This window comes from Polypterus senegalus, chromosome 3, assembly GCF_016835505.1.
Source record: "Polypterus senegalus isolate Bchr_013 chromosome 3, ASM1683550v1, whole genome shotgun sequence".
Lineage (NCBI taxonomy): Eukaryota > Metazoa > Chordata > Cladistia > Polypteriformes > Polypteridae > Polypterus > Polypterus senegalus.
This window is the reverse complement of record NC_053156.1, coordinates 302,773,033-302,790,180: the sequence shown is the minus strand read 5'-3', so window position 1 is coordinate 302,790,180 and position 17,148 is coordinate 302,773,033. Positions and strand designations below refer to the sequence as shown.

Here is a 17,148-nt window from a genome sequence, read left to right as displayed (position 1 = left end):
GAAAGTGACAACCGAAACAATTCAGCTGCAGCCATCAACTCACATGCAGATGCATAGGTGAAGGGCTTAAGCATTTCACTCTTCTAGTGCTCCTGTGTAGTATAATTATCTCCTGTACCGTCATCACTCCACACCTTGAACCTGTCCCAGTCATTCAATACATAAGACACAATGTTCCTCCGGATATCAAGAGTGAGTCTGATATGGCCGTGCAATATGTAACAAAGAGAATGGAAAAGGTAGGTGGTATCTCCGGGCATGGAAACCACTCGGTAAGTGACAGTTCTTTGATCGATAGTGATTATCTCGATAGACATGGTAATGGGGATTGGAATGATAAAGGAAATGGGTACCTGAGCAATGTAAAGTAAGTGTAAAATACCTATACAATAACTATAATTGTAATAAACAATAAAACAGCGGAGAAGCTGTGGATTAAACAAAAAGGCTGTAGTTATCAGTAGGGAGACGTGAATCCCGTGGCGAAGCAAGGAAGGTTCTTATATAGGCAGGCAGCCAGCCAACAATGTGGGAGGCGCTGGGATGGGGGACCCAACGCCACCTCACACGGTGACCGAGGTGGAGGCTATGGACGTATATATGTACGTAAGTAGGATTCAGTTAGCGTTGGGAACCCGTGTACCAAATTTCTTGAAGATGGGCCCATAAGTAACAAAGACTGTTGAAAAGTTCAATATGGTGGTCGACAGTGGCATCATACTACTGAAATAAGTACGCACATTGGTTTTGGTTAGTGCAGGGAAGCCGCCTACCAAATTTCAAGAAGATGGGGCCGTAAATAAGAAAGTTCAACTTGGCGGACATTGTTGACCGTTATCGACCGTTACGCAAAGAATTTCGAAATGAAACTTGCTTAATTGTTGTAAGTAAGCTGTAAGGAAGGAGCCTGCCAAATTTCAGCCTTCTATCTACACGGAAGTTGGAGAATTAGTGACGTTGGAAAGTTCAATATGGCGGCCGACAGTGGTGTCATACCAACAAAATAAGTACGGACATCGGTTTCCGTTAAAAGTTCAATATGAGGGCCGACAGTGGCATCATACCACTGAAATAAGTATCAAATTTCAGCCTTCTACCTACACGGGAAGTTGGAGAATTAGTGACGTTGGAAAATTCAATATGGCAGCTGACAGTGGCGTCATACCACCGAAATAAGTATGTACATTGATTTCGGTTAGCGCAGGGAAGCCGCCTACCAAATTTCGTGAAGATGGGGCCATGAATAAGAAAGTTCAATATGGCGGACGTGGTTGACCGTTATGACCGTAACGCGTAGAATTTCGAAATGAAACCTGCTTAACTTTTATAAGTAAACTGTAAGGAATGGGCCTGCCATATTTCAGCCTTCAACCTACACGGGAAGTTGGAGAATTAGTGACGTTTGGAAAATTCAATATGGCGGCCGACAATGGCATCATACCACCGAAATAAGTACGTACTTCGGTTTTGGTTAGCGCAGGGAAGCCACCTACCAAATTTTGTGAAGATAGGGTCAGCCTTCTACCTACACGGGAAGTTTGAAAATTGGTGACGTTGGAAAGTTCAATATGGCGGCCGACAGTGGCGTCATACCATCGAAATAAGTAAGTACATCGGTTTCAGTTAGCGCAGGGAAGCCGCCTACCAAATTTCGTGAAAATGGGGCCATAAAAAAGAAAACCGTTATCGACCGTTATGACCATCATGTGTAGAATTTCGAAATAACACTTGCTTAACTTTTGTAAGTAAGCTGTAAGGAATAAGCCTGCCAAATTTCAGCTTTCTACCTACATGGGAAGTTGGAGAATTAGTGATGAGTCAGTCAGTCAGTCAGTCAGTGAGGGCTTTGCCTTTTATTATATACTTGCAGAATACCCGCGCTTCGCAGTGGAGAAGTAGTGTGTTAAAGAAGTTATGAAAAAGAAAAGCAAACATTTTAAAAATAACGTAAGATGATTGTTAATGTAATTGTTTTGTCATTGATATGAGTGTTGTCATATCTATCTATTTATATATATATATATATATATATATAGCAAAATAGCTGCGATTGGCAGCGGAGAAGTAAAAAGAAAAGGAAACATTTTAATAATAACGTAACATGATTGGCAATGTAATTGTTTTGTAATTGTCATGAGTGTTGCTGGCATATATATATATATATATATATATATATATATATATATATATATATATACACACACACAGACACATATATAAACATATATATATACATATAAACATATATATATATATATATACACATCTATACACATATATACATACTGTATATACAATATATACATATCTACATATATACTGTATATACACATATATATACAAATCTACATATATATATCTACATATATATATATATTAGGGGTGGGACTCGATTAAAAAATTAATCCAATTAATTAGAGGCTGTGTAAGAATTAATCTTGATTAATCGTATGTAATCGACACGTAATTTGCCCCAAATCGCAAATGTTTTTTTTTTTATTTAAAACGGTTTTAGTGGGCGACAGAATCAAATAATAGACATGGACATGAATATTGTAAACTGAAGCTGTTTTAATTTCTGAAAAAAGCTTTTAAACTGCATTTGAATTCAAAACAGAAACAAAAATATCATCCCTGGTTAAAATTGGGCAGACTTAAAAATAAAGTGGTAGTTTAAGTACTTTAAGTACATTTTCAGAATAGTATTGTCTTTAAATAATAATAACCAAAATTTCACCATAAAGTGCAGTTTTTCTTCTTAAAAAAATAAGTCAGAAACATAAAAGGTAATTTGACCAGCTTACTCTTTAAACTCTGAGTAACATTAGCCAAAATTATTTTGTACATTAGGCTAAAACAGTGTGATCATTGAACATTTTGTAATTAGATGTAATTAGAATTACTAACGGTCACGGAAGTCCAATGATCCCCAGTAAGAGCCACAAAGTCCGCTTTCTGTAATGCATCTAATTTTGCTTGCTTTTCAGTGTGCACAAAACCAGGCTTTTATCAAGGCTTCGCTCGGGTAGTCGAAATGATCAGTCGTAGGAACGCGCTTTATTCTGACTCTAACATTTTTGTAGCTGTGATGTGTGCATCAGTGTAATGGATGTACCAGGAAATCATTCATTGACAAAAGTTCCCGTTTGCTTGGAATTGAAAGTGTGATTAAATGCGTTATTTTTTAACGCGTTATGGAGTACATGCATCGAAGCTTCTCAACTGTGCTTGTGCTAAGAAAGGGAAAATTTTAAAATAACGTAACATGATTCTGCGTTAACCTAATATTTTTCATACGTCCCAAACCAAGGAGATGGGAAGGTAAAATGAATCGGTAGCGCGTACATACTCAGTACATCCCTCTCGGAATCGAACCTCGAATGTCGGCGTTAGAGGCTTAAGACTCTACAATTGCGCCACCGCTTGTCTATGCTAAAGTATATATTGTAGATCAGGCTATAGATATACATTTATATATATATATATATACCCGTGTATCGCAGTGGAGAAGTAGAAGTTATGAAAAAGAAAAGGGAACATTTTAAAAATAACGTAACATGATTGTCAATATACAGTAATTGTTTTGTGAGTGTTATTGAATGTTGCTGTCATCAAGGATTTGATTATCATTATTTCTTTCAATCAGGCTCGTATTTGTAGGATGTGTTCAAGTTACATTCCGTGTTTGTCAATCGTTGTAAAGATAAGAGGTTTCATTCATCGATTAGTTCCTTACTGCATCAATAAACAGCTCGTCTTCCTTTTATCTGTGATGTGACAAACTGCATGCACGGGTTTTTTTTACGCTGTCTTCCTTTAGCGGGACATTGACTTTTTCCACCGTGTGCTTTGTTTCCACAGTAGCTGCATTTATGAATATGCTTATCAGACGCTTCATATTTTTTGCTGCCTTATTAATTGTGTAATTCGGTTTTTGTTCAGCGCTCTTTGGAACTGTTGCTTTTATCTGTGCACTGCATCAGTTCACGTGAGCCACTCGGTGTACTTGCATCGAAGGTTCCCAGCTGTGCTGGTGCCATCTCGTGCTATGTCCATAGCTTTATTTAATGTTACCTTAGTCCTGGCACTTAAAACTTTCTCTGGCAGTTTCGCTGAGTTTGTGTCAAACACCACCCTGACCATCTCATCTTCCTCTCCATAAGCACAGTCCTTCACCCGTGAATATTTACCCGTGGCAGTTTGCTATTGGATTGCCGCTGACGGATGGCCTTATATGGGCAGGCACTAAATTACAAACGCCAGCGGCAGCCTGTCTATGAACTTAATTTAAAGTGTAGGTTTACATCGTGCTTTGTTTCCGAAGTAGCAGAACTCGCTTCTTATTGTTTCGCTGCCTTCTCAATTATATAATGCATGTTTTCTTCAGCGCTTTTTTGAGGTCTTCCTGGTTTTCTATGTACTGCGTGATTACGTGGGAGGCGTGATGATGTCACACGAAACTCCGCCCCACGGCGTTGAAGCTCATCTCCATTACAGTAAATGGAGAAAAACTGCTTCCAGTTATGACCATTACGCGTAGAATTTCGATATAAAACCTGTCCAACCTTTGTAAGGAAGCTGTAAGGAATGAACCTGACAAATTTCAGCCTTCCACCCACACGGGAAGTTGGAGAATTAGTGATGAGTCAGTGAGTGAGTGAGTGAGTGAGTGAGGGCTTTGCCTTTTATTAGTATAGATATATATATATATATATATATATATATATATATATATATATATATAGATAGATAGATAGATAGATATGAGAACAACACTCATATCAATTACAAAACAATTACATTAACAATCATGTTACGTTATTTTTAAAATTTTTCCTTTTCTTTTTCATAACTTCTTTAACACACTATTTCTCCGCTGCGAAGCGCGGGTATTCTGCTAGTATACTATATAATATACAGCATTTTAGAGTTTACATTTCAAGATACTTGTAATTTTTGTATGTTGCAGTCAATTTTAAAAATATATTAACCTGGCATTGAAAATAGCATCCAACAGACGTCTCATAGGTGTTTGTGATACTCAGACATGTTCTGAAATACATGACATGATAACACAACACAAATTATAAACCTATTATAAACCAAGTACAAGTAACTAATAATGTTGTAAACTAAATCATACTTATGGTAGAAATGATTGGCTTGTTTAAAATCTGACTTCATGGTGTCCAGTTAACATAAAACAGCATTCGACATCTGGAAGTGCAAAGTACTTCTGTAAATGATGTAATGGCAGTGCCGTTTCTTCTTCTCAGCACATCACATTGTTAAATGTCCAGTTTACTGACCAAGAATTAAGTATGCACAGTATAAGGTTCCTGCCGTTAATCTAGAAAGCAGTAAGCCTAGTGCCTTTGTTTCTGATGCATATTTAGAATGATGGTTCAATGGACGCTCTTGGTGTAGTGGAAGCCGCAGAACTCTTTGTAAAAAAGAGACTGTACTGTTCGTCGCTGGCCACGTTTAGAACAGTTGTTCAGTCCAAAGGACATAAGGCAAAACAGTTTAATCATGCAAAGTAATCTGTATCCTAAAAACTATGGAGCTAGGCGAATACAAGGACCTTTCCTCAAATGTGTGCAGTTTTGGTGTTAAGGCTACCAAAAAAGACATAGCAGTGCCAGAAAACCGTCCAGAGAAGAGCGACTATGCTGATTCCAGGACTACAGGAATTATGAGGAAAGATTAAAAGAGCTGAGCCTTTACAGTATATGCAAAAGAAGAACATGATTGATGTGTTTTTAATTATGAAGCAATTAATCCATTGGATCAAGACTGTGACTTTAAAATGAGTTCATCAAGAACACGGGGACACAGTTGGAGACTTGTTAAGGGTGAATTTCACACTAACATTAGGAAGGTTTTTCTTCGCACAAAGAACTACAGACACCTGGAATATGTGACCAAATAGTGTGGTAGACAGGAGGACTTTAAGGACCTTCAAAGCTAGACTTGATGTTATTTTGGGGGGAATGAAGTGGATAGGACTGGAGAACTCTGTTGGGCTGAATAGCCTGTTCTTATCCAGATTGTTCTCATGTTCAAATGATTTCAGATTGTAATTAGTGTACAAATATGCTGACTTGTTTTCATAAATTTTAATCTCACTTCAGGGAGTTTTGTAGTGTGCGAGAAGTGCACCATAGGAATTAGTCTGAAACTATTCTGTTTATTTAGAGTTTAGATAGAAAATTTAAATCTTTAATGACCTCTTAGGCACAGCCATCAGCAGTGTGTCTGTCTGTAGAGAGAGTGTCAACCAACGTTCCCTCTAAGGAGTAGCATATAGTGAGCACAAAACATTGTTTATGAGCGACATTTTGTTTAAGCCAAAAATTTATGAGCACCAATTTTCACGTAAAGATTCTGGGGTTTATTTCAGAGCTTTGGACTCCGACGGTCGGAGTGAGCGATCTGTGGGAAGTATGAGCGACGCTCTGAATTCGTGTGAGCGATGGCTCACGCGCTTATCTTAGAGGGAACGTTGGTGTCAACCTTTTCAAGAGGTTTTCTTACCTTGGTAGTGACATTCAGGTTTCTGGTGACTCTTCCTATGAAGTCTGTAGACGGATTGGGAGGGCACTGGGGTCACGAGGTCGCTAGAAAGGGGTGTGCGGCACTCCTGATATCTTTACAAAAGGACGAAGGTCCAAGTCTTTAGAGTCCTCATGCTTCGTGTCTTGTTATATGGTTGTGAGACATGGATGCTTTCCAGTGACTTGAGACTGAGACTGGACTCCTTCATGTATGTCTCTTTGGAGAATCATTGGGTACCACTGGTTTGACTTTGTGTTGCTCACAGAGTCCCGAATGAGGCACATGACCTGCATTGTGATGCAGCGTCAGTTATGGCATTATGACCATGTGGCGTGATTACCTGAGGGTGACCCGGTTCACAGGATCTTCATTGTTGAGGACCTGAGTGGCTCGTCCAGGCCAAGGAGACGCACATGTAACACCTGGCTGCGGCAGATAGATGGTCATTTCATGAGGGTGAAAATCTGTCTTTCTAGTGGGTTGTCAACCAGGATCTCATGCTGTTTCTTCGTGAGGCGGGTTGACATCCAATTGAAAGCTGCCAACAACGTGATGACATTGGATCCTTCAGTTGCATTTGTTTGATGTTTGGAATTTTATCATTAAATCTATCAATTTTGAATGTTCAATAGAACAATTGACAATTGCAGTGTTGCACATTAGTTTTTCTACTAAGTTTATTCATGTTAAAACGTTTAGAAGATCTAAATAAAGAATTTAGCAGCCTTATTGAATGAATATTTAATTTGTATTGTGTGCTTACATAACTTTAAATCTCATTCTAGTGGAAGGGAGTGTAACATCCTGTACAATTGACGATGGGCTACTTTTGTTAGAAGTGTACAATAAGAAGTTGCAATCAATAAGGCTGCTGCGTGCTTTGTTTATTTATTTTTTTTTTTCGGTTTTTCATAGACAGGTACAGATTTTGGTTTGAAATTCCAATTGTCATAGAAAGTAAACCCCTGCACCCATTTTTAGGTGTGTTCACATATGATGCACACAACACCTATTATGATAGCCCACGTCTATATGTATGTCCATCTGCATGAAACAACTCAGCTCCCTGTGGACCAATTTTATTGAAATATGGCACCGTTATTCTTCAAGGAAATTTGTCAAAACAGTTTTTGTTTGGATATCTTGAACAGATCACTCTGTGCACAGTTTTCAAATTTCACAATTTTCCCATTGATAAGCATTTGCAATTTTGCGAGCTGGTCTCTCTTAAAACAGAGAAATGTTCTATATGACTTCAACTATAAATTAGTTCACTGCTTTATCTTGAGAGCGGTTACACCAACTTGTATATTTTCTAATTTTTCACCTCTAGCAGACACTACAGATGGCAAAGAGGTCCTCAACACAGGTTAATGAAAAACCAGCAGACTGTGTGCACTTGGTAGGAATTCGCTTTCACTGCCGGCTGCTTGCATGTGTGCACAGTAGATATCCAAATGTTACAGGAACATAACTTCATATAAAATTTACTAAAACCCATCAGCAACAAAAATTTACAATAACATGCAAGGTCCCCTCAAACACCAGTAATTATTATAAAGTTCAGTACTGCTTACTACTTTCTCACCAACTGTCTTCAACCCAATGATACACTTTGTTCATCCACCGGTGTATCTTATTTTTTTCCTCTCTCTGGTCTCTTCACGTCATCAGAAAAACACTTCTTTTCCCTTCTTGCACTTGCCAAGACAGTCAAACTACTGATTGTTTTCCCTTCCTTTCACTTTATATAAAAACCATCGCCCACGCAGAAGATGGCGTTCACAGCCATAGCTGCCAGATTGAATAGTTTCATGCACAGTTTGGATATTTTTAAATCCATCGTGTGTGTAAAAAGTGGTTTGGGCGTAACTCCTCATTTTGGGTTATTTTTCTTGAAATTGTGTGCAATTTTTTAAAGACTAAAAATGCCTTTTTGCATTTCCAAGCTCCTTTGATAGATAGATAGATAGATAGATAGATAGATAGATAGATAGATAGATAGATAGATAGATAGATAGATAGATAGATAGATAGATACTTTATTAATCCCAAGGGGAAATTCACATACTCCAGCAGTAGCATACTGAAGAAAAAAAAAAATATATATATTAAATTAAAGAGTGATAACAATGCAGGTATAACAGACAATAACTTTAATGTATAATGTTAACGTTTACCCCCCCCCGGGGGGAATTGAAGAGTCGCATAGTGTGGGGTCTCCTCAGTCTGTCAGTGGAGCAGAACGGTGACAGCAGTCCGTCGCTGAAGCTGCTCCTCTGTCTGGAGATGATCCTGTTCAGAGGATGCAGTGGATTCTCCATGATTGACAGGAGTCTGCTCTTACACAGAGCATCAGTATTGGCAGTCCAGTCCAATTTACGTTCCAGCTGCACTCCCAGGTATTTATAGGTCTGTACCTTCTGCACACAGTCACCTCTGATGATCACGGGGTCCATGAGGGGCCTGGGCCTCCTAAAATCCACCACCAGCTCTTTGGTTTTGCTGGTGTTCAGTTGTAGGTGGTTTGAGTCGCACCATTTAGTTATTTGACTTATTTCTTTCAAACCTGACTAAGAATTAGCATTTTTAAAGTATAAAACGTGTGTTTCACAGATAGTTACTGTACATTACAGATAATCCAACAAATGACCTGTCAGTCACAGCTTCTGCTACCAGGTTATTGATAACATTGGGCATTGCAGTGGGAATCCACCGGTTACAGCTGATTGAACAGTCTGTCTAAAGATAAGAAGAGCTGTTGCAATGATGGGATATCTGCAGGGCAGAAAGCCTTTTTGTAGTACCTTTAATACTGGCGGGCCGCATTTCCTAAACATGTAGGTCTAAATATATAACATTTTTAAAAAAAAAACAAACAAAAAACAATGTGTTAGAAGCTATGGAAAAATACTCCCAACCTTAAAAAAACAATTGCTTCTTTACTTTGAGACAATATGAAAGATAAAGCCCATGGCATAGTTGGCAAGGAATTCTTTCTTATTTAACTGCAACATTTATAGCAAACCATTAAACTGTCAGAAACATTTATACATTTGGAAGCATATCTGTAAAAGGATGGGTCCTGTCTGAAATAAATGTGCCGTTTTTCAGCCGCATGTTATTGCTTGGGTTTATAAGTGTCATTTCTATGGTGGCCTAATAAAAAAAGGTGACGTGCACAGTTAAACAAGGAGACGCGTAAAATTAAACTTCATCTTCCACAGAAACATACCCTGTTAACTAACAGGCAAACCTTTCCACCAATCAGTGTTTTCCTTTTGTTTTGCCAAGATGCCTACCTTTTCCGTATAATTTTATTTGTTGTCAAGCCTCTGATTGTGAGTGCGGCATCTCTAATCCTTAAGTGTGCGCGTCTCCTTGTTTAATTGTGTGCGGCACACCTTTAAATTTCTTCTCACTTTCCCTTTGGGGCCACCGTACATTTCTTTTTGATAAGGCAAAAAAAAAAATGAAGGGTTATATCCATGCTGAACAAAAAAAGAAGGTAAGAGACACAACGTCTCGATACTGCCAAAATATGTCTCTCACTGTATTTCTTGTTCAGAGTAGGAAGTACCTTTTAACTTTTCTCCCTTTGCAGATGCATGCAGTCAGATCCCTTCAATGTCTGTAATGCTGTTTCACTGAAAAGAAAAAAATGCAACACACCTCTCCCAATGAGGTCTTGTCATATTTTTTTTCTAGCGTTCATCATAAGAAATCCATTCTGTAAAGATGTACCCTCAGTCCTTAGCCATTCAGGAAAAATAATCTCAAATTTGAATTCTCTGTCCCCACCCACTCATGCAAATTAAGGACCAGTTGGCCAATCCAAGGAGTGATGTTCATGGATGTTTTAGCTTGGGTGTAGGAAGGTGTATTTAGGTTTGCTTGAAATGGACTAATTAGTATTGGCCTATACTTTGTAGGACTGGGTGGGATTTTGACTGTGATTTATGTAAGATTATTTGTACCAAAATCAAATGCAGTCCAATGTGTTAACTATGTTGCAATGCAATACCTATGTAAGTGGGACATTTGATTTTTTCAGTTTTATCATAACATAATTAAAAACATATCAACCAAATCATTGATTTCTTTTCACTATGGTATGCAATTGTTTTGTCTGTTTAAAATGCATTTCAAAAGTATATTACATTTTTATTCATGTTCATAGATCACATGTCTTAACTAAAAGAAAAACAGACAAATTGCATTTTGTTTAGTGGCAGCTGTGAATGTATTACATTTAAATTTGAGGCCATGCTTTACTCGTACTAAAACTAAAAGTAATCAAATGACCAATCAGTGTCAAAAGGTGAGGCAAGATTACCCAATTAGAAATCGCAGGGCAATGAGCAATGTTAGTCGATTTAGGGACCATTTTTACCACGTTGTCTTAAGCTTTAACAATGGCTATGTGTGTTTCTTGTATCTAACATTAAATGCAGTATTTCCCAGCCTTTTGGTGCCGCAACCAACTCTCGTCTCCTTGGTGAGTTGAGCACAATCTTTAGAGCAGGAGGGGATCAACCACAATCGTCATAGCAATGTTGTGGAAAAAACGTTTCTCTATTTTCAAAGAACTCACTCATGGAGACCAGATTAGAATGCAGAACAATACTTTATTTGCACAAAGACATGCACAATTGTTATTAATTAAAGAGTTCATTCCCTTTTACACTTTCCTATTACCATTACTACCCATAGCTCATGACCATAGGTGAGGGTAGGAACGTAGATCGACTGGTAAATTGAGAGCTTTGTCTTACGGCTCAGCTCCTTTTTCACCACGACAGACTGATGCAGAGCCCACATCACTGTGGGCGCCGCACCGATCCGCCTGTTGATCTCACGCTCCATTCTTCCTTCACTCATGAACAAGACCCCGAGATACTTGAACTCCTCCACTTGGGGCAAGATCTCGCTCCCAACCCTGAGAGGGCACTCCACCCTTTTTCGGCTGAGGACCATGGTCTCGGATTTGGAAGTGCTAATTCCCATCCCACCCGCTTCACACTCAGCTGCAAACTGATCCAGAGAGAGCTGAAGATCAGGGCCTGACGAAGCAAACAGTACAACATCATCTACAAAAAGCAGTGACCAAATCCTGAGTCCTGCTGGCAATGCGGACCAAGCGCTGACACCGGTTGTACAGGGACCGAACAGCCCTAATCAGGGGGTCTGGTACCCCATACTCCCAGAGCCCCCCCCCACAGGATTCCCCGAGGGACACGGACGAACGCCTTTTCCAAGTCTACAAAACACATGTAGACTGGTTGGGCAAACTCCCATGCACCCTCCAGGGTTCTGCTAAGGCTGTAGAGCTGGTCCACTGTTCCGCGACCAGGACAAAAACCACACTGTTCCTCCTGAATCTGAGGATCGACTATCTGACGGACCCTCCTTTTCAGGACCACAGAATAGACTTTACCAGGAAGGCTGAGGAGTGTGATTATATATTAATTAAAAATTCCATAGCAACAACTAACCATAAACCTCATCCCGGCTGGGACACCCCGGAGATGAAAGGATGGCGGAAGGCAGCTTTTCCAGGACACTGCCTCCCCCTAAAACATGGCAGTTTCCTTAGAGTGTAGCAGTGCCCCGGATTCCCTCAGGGCATCCTGAGACTTGGAGTCCAGTTTCTTAGCCCTGGTGGGTGCCGTGGGCACTGCCAGGTGGAGCTGTGAAAGGACCTGGGGAGTCATGCTTCCCTTGCAGCCCAGAAGTACTAGGAAGTTATGAGGACAGAAGCCTCAAAGGACTTCCGGGCTGGTTAAAGAATTGGGATTCTCCATCTGACCCAGAAGTGCTTCTGTTCTTCCTCCTACGTGACTTGCCAGCACTTCTGGGTTAAGGACTATTTAAAGGACTGCTGGAGGTGTGGAGGAGAGAATTATTGTTATTGAGAATATTGTGTTCATTTAATTGCCTGTTTATTGTGGCTGGGGTGCTTTGGAGGCACCGTTTTCAAGAAGAAACATTAAAATACTTCTTAGTGCTTTTAACCTGTGTCCTGTGCATCTGTCTGTGGGGTTTTAAGCGGCAACAGCGACCCCTAGCATCTTACACCACTCACTACTACATGACTACCCATTTAAACAAGAGCAACTCACAACCTACCAGAGGCAGCCTGTGAACCTAATGTGGAAACACAACACATAGGTTAGGAAACACTGACTTGCTGTTCCAAGTAACGTATGGCGTTGCATTTGTTTTTTTCTTTATACTGCACTTCTGTCACTAATTGGTAGGAGAAATGCAAGTAAGAATCAGAAATTGGTATGCTCACTCGACAGTAGATTTCACTCGAATCTGAACATTTTAGAAGGATCTGTGGCAAGGCATGAAATGCTTTAGATGGACATTTTGTTCAATAATAAGAGGCTGTCCTTGAAATATTAATGCTTCACCTTGGTTTCTGTCCACTACTAAGTTCTGTATGATTATTTGTTTTTAATCTTTACCTTCTTTTTAATTTTTTTGCCCAAAATGTAATGAGAAATGCAGACTGCTCAGTAATTATGTTTATATTTTCAGGAAAACACTCACTTTCTTTCAAGTCATCAAAAATCTGTGAAAAGAGGGATGAACCCATACCCAGTATATGCTGCCATTGATAAAGAAGCCTTTGACATAAATCAAAAGTTTCACCCAGGTAATGTAACTGTTTTATTGTGTTATCAGATCACCTAACGCAAAAAAGAACCAACTAACCTCTTGGGTTCTTTTCTTACTGGGTTCTTTCTTACAAGAAAGAAATGTTAAAACCAGCAATGCAACTGTTATCTGTAACCTATAAAGCAATAACATGACCCCATAATGAAAGTAAGTGTTTAATTTGTTTTTTGTGAAAGTTTTGGTTAAAAAAAATAGTGAACCACTATGTTATGAGAAGTAATCTTATCTCTTTATATATAAAATCCAACATTTGTCTGTCTGCTTTTCACGAGAGAACTACTTAGCAGATTTAGATCGGGTTCTTTTCTATAATTTGCTTGAACATTCCGGTTGATTTTGAGACTTCTTTCATCGTGCTAAGTATCATAGTTCGGTTGCGACACCGATTTATTCGCGCAAATCCGAGAGACAGGCTGAAGGGATGGGGAGGCAGGACTTCTGGAGTAGGGAGCCGGGCAGGGCCCTCCTCACTCAAGTGCCAGCCTTCAGTCAATTCGCTCTACCTTTCACCATGTGTTGGAGTGTACCTTGCCTCCGCTTAGCTAGTGATACCTGTTTGTTAAGCAGACATTTTCACCTAGAGTTTGTTAAAGAGTAACATCTGACGTATTTGAGAGAGAGATCAGAGCTACGTGTGTTTTAAAGGGTAGCTGCTAATTGGCAGAGATATACAATACAATACAATTTATTTTTGTATAGCCCAAAATCACACAAGAAGTGCCGCAATGGGCTTTAACACTAGAATTACCAGAGCCTACGAAAAAACTCGTAATTCCGTCCCACCTTAAATTGCTCCTTAAATCCCTTCACACCTCTCCGCCAGCGTCCTTTGTCCTCTAAATGTGCTGATAAAGAGAAGCTAGGAGTAGCCGGCTATTCCATCCCCCCACCAATTTAGAACGTGCACGAACTTCAGCTTGATTGAGTATCTGGGAGTGAAGTGGAGTTTTAGAGTGGAAATAATAGATCGTTGTTTGGAACACACGCATTTCATGTCTGTTCCGTTTCTACAGTAATCTGTGTCAACACATTGTTAAAACAGAAACGTTTTTTATATTCTAGTAGTAGATGACAAAATGTAGGCATAAACTATATAGTGTATGAAGCCTGAAGTCCAAATAGCAAAGAAACATTTTCACAAGAATAACACAATTGCGCTTTTATTCAAAAATATAACTGCAGAAACAAAAGCCGCCTTAACATGCGACATTGACACCAGTTTATTGTAACTGCCTCCGTGGTTCAATAGACTCAGCCCCCGCTTGGGAATCACGAGTTTGATCCTGCGCCCCTCCGTTTTGAGAAGTAAACTGCTCTTAGTCTTACTATTTTAGAATAAAAGCATACATTTGATTTCAGTCTGTAACAGCCGGTGCAATTTATGATCCTTGTAAAGGTTAGCTTTTTTTTTTTTTATTCACTTTTCATTCTCTCAGTCCGTTCAGAATCAATCCATACAACCCCATCTGACACGGCTGTTTTCACTAAAGACGCGCTATAGCTCTGCAGTGTACCACGATGCATACTAACGCCACGACCCGGGTTCTGACACACAAGCGCTGGTGAAGCTGCCTTCTTCGTATCTCACCGTCACTTGCTTTTCTTTTTTTTCAGTTTTATTGAGTGTTCCTGCCAGTTCCCGCATGTTGCTGTATGCTGTTTCTTTTGTACTCCAGGACATGCAGAGGAAAGAATGGTAAAAGCAGTAACCGGCTATATGCAATCATCAGACACTCCCCATCTGCCCGTGTCGTTCAAACACAGGAACATATATTGGTGTAAAAGTATAACAAAAGTGCACTTTTATTCAAGTGCACTTTTTCCATCGCTTTTCCTGTAAGAAGCAATGTACACACTTCTCTCTATGCTGTGGTTTCTATTACACACCTGAAAGAAAGAGACAATACATGTGAAAATATCCAGCATACAGCAACATGCGGGGACTGGCAGGAACACTCAATAAAACTGAATAAAAAGAAAATCAAGTGACGGTGAGATACAAAGAAGGCAGCTTTGCCAGCGTCTGTGTGTCAGAACCCTTTTTTGGTGCGTTAGTATGCATCGTGGTACAACGCAGAGCTATAGCGCGTCTGTATTCTGTTTCTTTTGTACTCCAGGACATGCAGAGGAGAGAATGGTAAAGAGCAGTAAGTTTGGCGCTATATGCAATCATCAGACACTCCCCATCTGCCCTTTGTTTTGTTATACTTTTCAATACTTTTTATACTGCTCAAACGGGCATGCTCAAAAAATACACGTGTAATGCCATGAAAAGTGCACGCAGACACTTCATTTTGCAAACAAAACAAGTGCACTTTTATTCAAAACTACCTGTATAACCGAAGAAAAAAGAAAGCAAGTTACAGTAGGCGATTGATACGACAGCTTGCATGGTGCAATGCTAAGAAGTGCTGATTTTCATTCCGTGCTATATAAAATCATCACATTCAAATATTAACAGTTCCCACACACCCAAGGACCGTCCTTCCTACATTTACGACACGTGTACTTGTTGCCGTGTACACACCTCTCTGTGCTATGGTTTCTATTACACTGAATGAGCACCTGACACTGTACTTTCTTCCCTGGGGGAAGAGAATTTCCAGTTCCTGCATAAATTCACACCCGATCTGACGCTGTTCGTTTTCAAATAATATTGCATTAGTGCGATTATATTTTCACATATATTGTCTCTTTCTTTCAGGTGTGTAATAGAAACCACAGCATAGAGAGAAGTGTGTACATTGCTTCTTACAGGAAAAGGCGATGGAAAAAGTGCACTTTTGTTATACTTTTACACCAATATATGTTCCTGTGTTTGAGCGACACGGGCAGATGGGGAGTGTCTGATGATTGCATATAGCGCGAAGTTACTGCTCTTTACCATTCTTTCCTCTGCATGTCCTGGAGTACAAAAGAAACAGCATACAGCAACATGCGGGGACTGGCAGGAACACTCAATAAAACTGAATAAAAAGAAAAGCAAGTGACGGTGAGATACGAAGAAGGCAGCTTCGCCAGCGTTTGTGTGTCAGAACCCGGGGGGGGGGTGTTTGGCGTTAGTATGCATCGTGGTACACTGCAGAGCTATAGCGCGTCTTTAGTGAAAACAGCCGTGTCAGATGGGGTTGTATGGATTGATTCTGAATGCGACTGAGAGAATGAAAAGTGAATAAAAAAAAAAGCTAACCTTTACAAGGATCATAAATTGCACCGGCTGTTACAGACTGAAATCAAATGTATGCTTTTATTCTAAAACAGTAAGACTAAGAGCAGTTTACTTCTCAAAACGGAGGGGCACAGGATCGAACTTGCGACCTTTTAATTCCCAAGCAGGGACTGAGTCTATTGAACCACAGAGGCAGTTACAATAAACGTCTGTCAATGTCGCATGTTAAGGCGGCTTTTGTTTCTGCAGTTATATTTTTGAATAAAAGCGCAATTGTGTTATTCTTGTGAAAATGTTTCTTTGCTATTTGGACTTCAGGCTTCATACATTATATAGTTTATGCCTACATTTTGTCATCTACTACTAGAATATAAAAAACGTTTCTGTTTTAACAATGTGTTGACACAGATTACTGTAGAAACGGAACAGACATGAAATGCGTGTGTTCCAAACAACGATCTATTATTTCCACTCTAAAACTCCACTTCACTCCCAGATACTCAATCAAGGCATGAGCTGAGAGAAGTTCGTGCACGTTCTAAATTGGTGGGGGGATGGAATAGCCGGCTGCTCCAAGCTTCTCTTTATCAGCACATTTAGAAGACAAAGGGCGCTGGCGGAGAGGTGTGAAGGGATTTAAGAAGTGATTTAAGGTGGGACGGAATTACGAGTTTTTTCGTAGGCTCTGGTAATTCTAGTGTTAATGGGCCCTGCCTCTTGACAGTCCCCCAGCC

The 17,148-nt window shown here is 39.7% G+C and overlaps 1 protein-coding gene across 2 annotated transcripts in view; it reads left to right on the top strand.

Moving 5' to 3' along the window:
- Window positions 1-17,148, top strand: part of LOC120526378 (cytosolic phospholipase A2 gamma-like) — a 162,774-nt gene that overhangs the window by 75,266 nt on the left and 70,360 nt on the right. For both annotated transcript variants that reach the window (XM_039749514.1, XM_039749513.1), the window contains exon 6: window positions 13,105-13,222. In XM_039749514.1, coding sequence (XP_039605448.1) covers window positions 13,105-13,222 — 118 coding nt within the window. The remainder of the gene's footprint in view (window positions 1-13,104; window positions 13,223-17,148) is intronic.